Source organism: Bombina bombina, chromosome 8 (assembly GCF_027579735.1).
Source record: "Bombina bombina isolate aBomBom1 chromosome 8, aBomBom1.pri, whole genome shotgun sequence".
Classification (NCBI taxonomy): domain Eukaryota; kingdom Metazoa; phylum Chordata; class Amphibia; order Anura; family Bombinatoridae; genus Bombina; species Bombina bombina.
The window spans coordinates 287,995,772-288,004,953 of NC_069506.1; the positions used below are offsets into that span (position 1 = coordinate 287,995,772).

General features: G+C 39.7%; 2 protein-coding genes across 8 annotated transcripts in view; one reads left to right on the forward strand and one right to left on the reverse strand.

Moving 5' to 3' along the window:
- Window positions 1-1,857, reverse strand: part of MTOR (mechanistic target of rapamycin kinase) — a 531,718-nt gene extending 529,861 nt beyond the window's left edge. For all 7 annotated transcript variants that reach the window (XM_053691448.1, XM_053691447.1, XM_053691446.1 and 4 more), the window contains exon 1: window positions 1,761-1,857. The gene's annotated coding sequence lies outside the window, so the exon portion shown is untranslated. The remainder of the gene's footprint in view (window positions 1-1,760) is intronic.
- A 463-nt stretch (window positions 1,858-2,320) lies between these two features.
- On the forward strand, window positions 2,321-8,773 carry UBIAD1 (UbiA prenyltransferase domain containing 1). Its single transcript, XM_053690066.1, has 3 exons — window positions 2,321-2,500; window positions 3,428-4,060; window positions 6,748-8,773. The coding sequence occupies exons 2-3, from the start codon at window positions 3,505-3,507 to the stop codon at window positions 7,233-7,235; spliced, it is 1,044 nt and encodes a 347-aa protein (XP_053546041.1). The 5' UTR covers window positions 2,321-2,500; window positions 3,428-3,504; the 3' UTR covers window positions 7,236-8,773.
- The last annotated feature ends 409 nt before the right edge of the window (window positions 8,774-9,182 follow it).

The window sequence follows — 9,182 nt, forward strand, 5'->3', positions numbered from 1 at the left end:
CGTGCGGGCTGGGACCCATGGTAAGGTTCCCAGAGGCAGTTGCGGCGCCCGAGGCTCTGATTAGAACAGAGCACTCTGGAACGTATCTGCCCTCGGCCGAAATCGGAACATTCTTTAGCTTTCTGTCTGTCGGCCAAATGTCCGTCTGCCAAATGTCCTTCTGCATTTTGTCAGAGCACCATGCACTGTATACTATTCTGGCTATGATATATATATATATATATATATATATATATATATATATACACACTATATACTATTCTGGCTATGATATATATATATATATATATACACTATATACTATTCTGGCTATGATATATACACTGTATACCTATCTTGCTATGATATATACATTGTATACTATTCTGGCTATGATTAGGCGTACCATAATTATTAGAGGTGAAACTGGGACCACCTGGTGTAGTGCCAGTGGGGGTGTGGTCAGGGCCTGGTCGAGGGGGTGTGGCGATTGCCGACCGGAACTAATTTTCCAGAGAGTAAGTTAACCTTTGTGATCACTGCCTATCACAAAGGGCAGCTTTTGTTAAACAGTTCCCCAGAATGCGTTCTATCTGTACAAGCTCATTATTACACAGCATTGTACCATATAATATGCCTGGCGGAAAATTTCCCCATTACAGAGCAGCATCTGATGCACATATTACAGAGGTAATGCGTAACTTACAACGGGCACTTACCTAGCACACAGACTCCGCACTTGTGTGAACACTTAACCCGGAAGTGATCTGCTAAGGCAAAGGTCATATAACAAGATGGTGGTGCTCTGTCACTGTTGCTTATGGAAACGACTAAGCATACAGTGGAAATGTTTTCTAATGTTCATGTAGCTTTATTGTAAACATAACACACCCATGCACTGTACACACAGGATAAATAAGTTACATATATAGCTATTTAGACAGTGTCTGCTACTGAGCGAATGTAGCTGCTGCTATAGCAATGCCTGCTCAGTGACCAGCAGTAGCCCTTGGCTTGCAGCCTGATGCTCTTTATGTGACCGCAAAGCCAGATGTGCCAGGAGAATACCCTGCCCTAGTCACTGGCACTGCTGGGGTTAAAGTGTCACCTGGGTTGGACTGTTAGTGTCTTGCTACCATAGCAACTGCATGTCCCATAGTGCTTTGTACCTCACATTCTGCCTACCCTCACACTGGCTGCACATTTGTGATTGACGTCACTCACTTCTGCGCTATTCACAGTGCCACTAACAAAGTTTGTAAGGCATATGGACAGAATGGACCCAAAAAATGTCTGTTTTTTAAAAAAGACAGCAAACAGAAATACCGGACTGTCTGGTCAAATACTGGACACCTGGCAAACTGGGACAGAATAAACAATCGGGTGGGACACTGGGACAGCGCCTCCAAACAAGGACAAACCCAGTCAAACTGGGACTTCTGGTAAGCTTAGCTATGATATATACTATTCAAACTATGATATATACAGTATATGCTTGTAGCTACCATGTACACACGTTATGTTATACCTATGACACCAGCATATTAATAAATGTGCATTGTATTTGTGGGCGGGTCCTGTCATATTGGGGGCACAGAGCACCATAGAGCGGCACCATTGATGAATGACAGTTAAGCAGACCAATCAGATTACATCAATATCTAGGCTTCATTAACCCCTTCTCTGCAAACGATAGTTGCGGTGCGTATTGGTCCTTTCTGGATGTTAATGGGTTATATGTCATGTGCGAGTACTCAGCTCAGGTAAAAGCTACTTCATACCTCATAACCCGCCCGCCATTCGCTGGCTTGGACTTCTTGCCATTGCCATACTCTGCAGAGCACTTCCGGTAAACAGTGCACTTGCAGTAAGTTGCTGTGCACTTCCGGCGAGCTCTTCAACGTCATCGCCTAGAAAACAGAACTTGCACACAAGGTTCCGGCGGGGCATAAGTTCACAAGCCAATAGTATCTGCATATGAGTTACCTGATACAGTGGGATATGTGCACATTTTATATATAATAGTGTACATAAGTTACCTGGTACAGTAGGGTATATGCATGAATATATATAGTGTAAATGATTTACCTGGTACAGTAGGGTGGGATATAGATAGTTGTGTGTATTACCTCTCATAAAAAGTATAACAATGTTGCCATCGCGGGTAACAGACTACAGACCTAGTAGTAATAAGTATACAGTATGTTACTATAATGTAACCCTGATGTACGCAGGAATATCATGTCATGTAAGCACAGAATTATTAAGGAAAACGCCACCAGCAGTGCGATAACATTGTATTTTATTTACTGTGAAATAAAGATAAAGCCAGTGACTGAGCCAGCTCATTAAATAGTGCGCGGAAGGATATCTTGCGCTGTACATTGGCTAAAAAAGAATTAGCTGATGGGGCAAATAACCATCGGAACTAGAGGTGAGTGCTGCTGTACCCTGGAGGAAGGGATTTCTGTTTACACACAACAAGATGGCGACGCCCAGAGGACACGTCGGGAGGGTGTAGGTGAGTAAACCGGTGGTTACCGGTCACTGTGTCAGCATTTTTGTGCGGGCACCTGGCCATGAATCCTTGATATCACTGTGTATAACGTCCCCTGTGCGTGTGACAGTGACCCATCACGTGATGGATAACGGTTGTAAAGACCCCGGGTTTGGGACATCTCTGTGTGAGCTAGCTGATCATAATTGTTAGTCAATTAAGAGTCATATATGTGGAGCCTCAAATCAGCAGCTAACTCCAACCTTATTCAACCTAGGTATGCTTTTCAACAAAGGATACCAAAAGCACTAAACAAATTAGATACTATAACTAACTAAATTGGAATATTGTTTTATTATTGTATGCTCTATCTGAATCATGAAGGGGAAAAAAAAAATCACGTCCTTTAAAGTTTGCGCAGGTAACACCGTTTCCATGATGATATTACCTTTGCATTCTTGATAAGAGGGACATGTATAAATGAGCTCCTGCACATATCAAGCAATCACTGTAAAGCATGTAGCAGGGTCAAGTATCAATTAGACAGAATGCTCTTGAGGGGAAAGGGGTGGAAAAAACTATTTTCAGATTTAAATTACAGGAAAAACAGGTGCAATAAATAATGAAATATCTCCATTAATTTATAGGAAAAACTGTAATAGGCAGTGCTCTACATAGCATAACCATGTATTGCAGATCAGTCAAGTGACCAAGGGATTACTATACTGTATTTGTAATTGTTCCCTCTTTTCATAACTTTTTTTACCATTTGCCTGTGTTAATTGTAAAACACTGTTCCCACTACTGTACACCAATTAGATTGTACTGTACAAGTTTTTATTGTACTATAAACCAGTTATTATACTGTACACCCGTTTTATATGCAATTGTTTTTCAAATTATATATTGCTGTCTGTAATCTTTATAAACGTGGTCAACTTTCATTTTCAGTTACCTATGATACCCATTTATGCAGATGCAAAGAATCCTATTCTGTGGAGGCTCCTTGTCTACGTTGATCTTTTATCATGAAGCCAGATGACAATGTGAACAAAATAAGCATAAACACAGAACACTCTAATGGTGCAGGGTTGGCACCACTCACTGGGGGTCTAGATGCATTCACTAATGGGCCAGGCCAGCCGCTGATGGACAAAACCCCTTCAAAAAGCCGGAGCTGGAAAAAGAAATGTGCAACCTATGTCCTGGCCCTCCGGCCCTGGAGTTTCAGTGCCTCACTTACCCCTGTAGTTCTGGGCAGTGCCCTTGCTTACCGCTCTCAGGGCTCACTTGACATCCTTATTTTTGTTGTCTGTGCCGTAACAGTGCTCGCTGTTCATGGGGCAGGAAACTTGGTGAACACTTACTATGACTTTTCCAAAGGAATAGATCACAAGAAGAGTGACGACCGGACTCTAGTTGACCAGATCCTGGAGCCGCAGGATGTGGTGCGATTCGGTGTTTTTCTCTACACTCTGGGCTGTGTATGTGCCGGCTTTCTCTATTTTCTGTGCAAACTTAAGCTAGAGCACTTGGCTCTGATATACTTTGGAGGTCTGTCCAGTTCATTTCTCTATACCGGAGGTAAGTCAGCCATTATTGCTGTATGTCTGTAACATTAGCTTATAATAGATCAAACAAGTTGCACTGGCAAGTGCGTCACTATTACTTCAGTTGGTTAAAGGGATACTCAAGTAAAAATTAAACTTTCATTATTCAGATAGAGCATGCTATTTTAAACAACTTTCCAATTTACTTCCATTAAAAAAAGTGCACAGTCTTTTTATATTTAAACTTTTTGAGTCACAAGCTCCTACTGGGCATGTGCAAGAATTCACAGAATAAGCGTATATGCATTTGTGATTGGCTGATGGCTGTCACATGGTACGTGTATACATTTGTGATTGACTGACTGATGGCTGTCATGGTACAAGGGGAGTGGAAAAAGACATAACTTTTAAAATTGTCAGAAAAAAATATACTATTCATTTGAAGTTTAGACTAAGTGCTATTGCATTGTCTTGTTATCTTGCATTTGGTGATTATGCAAATCTTCTGTGTTGACTGGTCCTTTTAAGAAACAAAACAGAGTGAAGACCGCAAGGTCGGGTATACAGCTATTTAAAGGGCCACAAAAGAACATGAGATTATCCTGCAACTTTATAATATATATTAGTATGTTTACCTGCAAACGCTTTTAATCCCATCAATTCTGTGAGTCTTTTCATGTAAACCCTCCACCACATTTCCATATAATGAAGTGGTAATCTTGTTTGTGCCTTCAGAAGAACACAGGTGTGAACACATGCGCACCTGGGAGCAGTGACCTCCCAAAGAAGTGCACAATATAAATGTGAACTATGAATGCCAGATCAGAAAGGCACACAAATGCTTTTACGCAGTAATAAAAAAATACTTATAAATCTGTATGAAAATATCTATTTACAAATAACTGTACATCTTGATATTGTTTTTTAAAAAAATAATATATACCTTTTGTCCATTATTGTTTGTACTGTCCTTGTATGAAATAATATTAGTAATAAATAATATATCCTCCATGCGTACGGTCTCACTCTCCTTGTGTGCCGCGCTAAATATCCAATGTCTCTGCAACACCACTCAGTGTCTCCTCAGCGCTCCCCTCGGGAGCTGCAACAACAGGATTGGTTCCCGTCCGGTCAGGTGCATAGGATGAACAGGGAACTTCATCTAGTCCCCAATGAAAGCATGAATCCAAAACGACCAAGTCCTCGCACACTGAAGGGTAGGTCTGGGTAAAGAAACAATGCCGCCACTCCTTGCTTGAAATAAAAAGCTTCTTTATTAGAAAACACTAAAAGGCAAAACAAGCCGTCAGAAGATAGGTCAAACGCGTTTCGTAGGTATTCACTTTCTCAATGACCCTTTATTTCAAGCAAGGAGTGGCGGCATTGTTTCTTTACCCAGACCTACCCTTCAGTGTGCGAGGACTTGGTTGTTTTGGTAATAAATAATATAAACAGATTTAAACAAAAAAAAATGTAAGGTAGTAGATATAGTAGATAATCCCTTATCAATGCTTTATCATGCAGTACTGCTTGTTTGCATAGGGGAGGATGGAGACGGTACTGAACCAACCAATTATAAGCAGTAAAACACAAGCACCACATGGCCAAGTACAGATTAAAAATCCTTAACCACTTAGAGATATGAAACCCAAATTTGTTCTTTCATGATTCAGATAGGGCAGCCATTTTAAGCAACTTTTTAATTCACACCAATTATCAAATGTTCTTCATTCTCTTGGTATCTTTATTTGAAAAAGCAGGAATACCAAAAATGTACAAGCTCCTAATCTTACATTCCTGCTTTTTCAAATAAAGATACCAAGAGAACGAAAAAAAAAATAATTGGATTAAATTAGTAAATTGCTTAAATTTGCATGTACTGAATCGTGAAAGAAAAATGTTGGTTTAATATCCCTTTAACACCTTTAGAATGTTCCATGCCGTCCTAACATAAGGTAGGATATGGTAGTAAATTACCATATATAATCCCACCCTCTAGGTTGCTTCGATTCGGGCACCACACAAGTTTTAACAATTACAGCCATTATTGTAAAGAGGAGAAGATTTTTATTTAAAGAACAAGTGTATAAATGATTTTATAAGCCTGAGAAATGCGTTGCTGTTTTTAATAAATGTAACATTTATAATTGATACACACTTGATATCTATAGATTGATGTATTACGGACAGTATAGATTAAGAAGATTGCAGAATGATATCATTCTGCTGGAAGAGTCTAAAGGTCCAGCCTGCAATTATAGCGCATGGTAGTACGTCATCCTCTGAGTGCACTTGCTGTTAAATGAAATTATGAGATCATCGATGCGATCACGTGATTTCAAGGCCAGCATCAGATCATGGGGGACTGCCTACACTGCTAGACACGCCCCCCCCCAGTCTGATTCTTGATTGCAGGACGCCATATAAGGTAGAATGTTCTATGCTGTGCTAATGGCGATAAAGCCCAGCACTGTTAGGATGGCATGGAATGTCCTAACAGCAGAAAGAGGGTTTAAATCTTCTCAGAAAACAATATGATGTGCACACTGCTGTTTCACACAAACTATGCTGCCTAGGAGTGAACCCTTTAACCAAAACTAAATATCTAAATTGTTTCTAATTTCTCTTCTATATATAAAAGCAAATGACAGTGCTGTCCTCATAATAAAGGTTTCCTTCTGCTTTATTCCACTTCTTTAATTCTCTGTTCTTTGTTTACAGGTATCGGATTTAAGTATGTGGCATTGGGGGATCTTGTAATACTGATTACATTTGGTCCCCTGTCTGTGATGTTCGCACACGCAGTGCAGGTCGGGTACCTTGCAGTCACCCCTCTCCTATATGCTGTTCCACTTGCCCTCAGCACAGAGGCAATCCTGCACAGCAACAATACCAGGGATATTGAGTCAGATCGCCAGGCTGGGATAGTCACCCTTGCCATCCTCATAGGCCCAGTGCTGTCTTATATTCTGTACAACCTACTTGTATTTCTTCCTTATGTGATCTTTAGCATCCTGGCAACGCGGTACTCTATCAGTATGGCCCTCCCCCTGCTCACGGTCCCTCTGGCTTTTTCACTGGAGAGACAGTTCCGGAGCCAAAATTTCAGCAAAATTCCCCAGAGGACGGCCAAACTGAATCTGCTTGTTGGACTCTTCTATGTGTTTGGAATTGTTCTTGCACCACCAGGTTCTCTTCCCAAACTGTGATGTGGATCTGTGTGATCATGACAGACATGTATATTTGTGTACCCCAGAAAATAAACAAACTACGTACAATTTTTTTTGCATTAGATGACGTGATCTCACAGCTGTAGGTACTAGTGCAAACACCTACCTGCCTTCTGTGTTGTCAACATAATGTTGTATCATATCTTAGACAGATCTGCTTGGTCCAGTCTTTCAATAAAATAAGTACAACTGTGGTTAGTGTGAAAAAGCAATTTAAAGTGACAGTCAAGTTAAAAAAAAAACGTTCATGTTTCAAATAGGGCATGTCATTTTTAGCAACTTTCCAATTTACTTTTATCACCAATTTTGCTTTGTTCTCTTGGTATTCTTAGTTGAAAGCTAAACCTAGTTAGGCTCATGATAATTTTTAAGCCCTTGAAAGCCGTATCTTATCACATGCTTTTTTATTTGCTTTTCACAGCAGGGGAGAGCTAGTTCATGTCAGCCATATAGATAACATTGTGATTACGCCCATGGCTTGTGGTAGACACTGCACTAATTGGCTAAAATGCAAATCGATAGATAATAAATAAAATGTCATGTGGTCAGGGGGCTGTCAGAAGATGCTTAGATACAAGTTAATCACAGAGGAAAAATGTGTATTAATATAACTGTGTTGGTTATGCAAAACTGGGGAATGGGTAATAAAGGGATTATCTATCTTATTATACAAAAATTCTGGTGTTGACTGTCACTTTTAAATAAGTTTAAATTTAAAGGGACAGTCTACACCAGAATTGTTATTGTTTTAAAAGATAGATAAACCCTTTATTAGCCATTACCCAGTTTTGCATAACCAACACAGTTATATTAATATACTTTTAACCTCTGTGATTATCTTGTATCTAAGCCTCTGCAAACTGCCCCTTTATTTCAGTTCTTTTGACAGACTTGCAGTTTAGCCAAGCAGTGCCTGCTCCCAGATAACACTGTGCTCATGCACGTGAAGTTATCTATATGAAACACATGAACTAACACCCTCTAGTGGTGAAAAACTGTTAAAATGCATTCTGAAAAGAGGTGGCCTTCAAGGTCTAAGAAATTAGCATATGAACCTCCTAGGTTAAGCTTTCAACTAAGAATACCAAGAGAACAAAGCTAAATTGGAAAATTGTTTAAAATTACATGCCCTATCTGAATCATTATTGTTTATTTTGGACTAGACTGTCCCTTTAATTGTGCAGTATTTTTATTACTTTTTGTTGCAGGAAAACTAAGGGACTTACCTACATGATCGTGCAGATGCAACAACATTAGGGCTAATTTTGTGCTGGGACAAAAAGTTAAACATTTGACACTGAACTGTAGTTTATCTGTAGACTGTATGACTGTGAAATGCTCAATTTAATTTATGATCACTGTGTTTTTACATTGTCAAGGGCACTTTTTGTTTATACTTTTCCCCTGCCATTTCTATGCTGCTTCATATACCTATTTATTTCACAAACCAATTCTAAATCTAACATAACCTCTTGTTCTAGTATGTTTTTATACAATAAATAACAAAGATTATTTTACCCAGGTTTAATGTGCTCTTACATCACATGACTGTATATAGTCCATGACATAAGCTATGCTTGGGGCAGAGTATACCTGGTGGTGTCTTCTGCAGTACTCCCTCCTCCCCATTAACCCCTCCCACACACAGTCAGTATAAAATAATTACCTGCCTGAGTTAAGTTACATACAGGGGGCGATTTCTCAAGCTGAGGCGGACACATTTTCTGTGTAGTAACAAATAATACATACCTAACCTAACTGTTACTAAACCTGCCTCACTGAAAAGGTGGTGAGACAAATATGGCTGAAACCCTATACCTAAACTACAGAGGTGCTTTGAAATATATCGCACTTCTTGAGATGTATCACAATTAAAATGCAGGTTACTCCCACAGAACACCTACATCATATCTTTGCTACACCTAT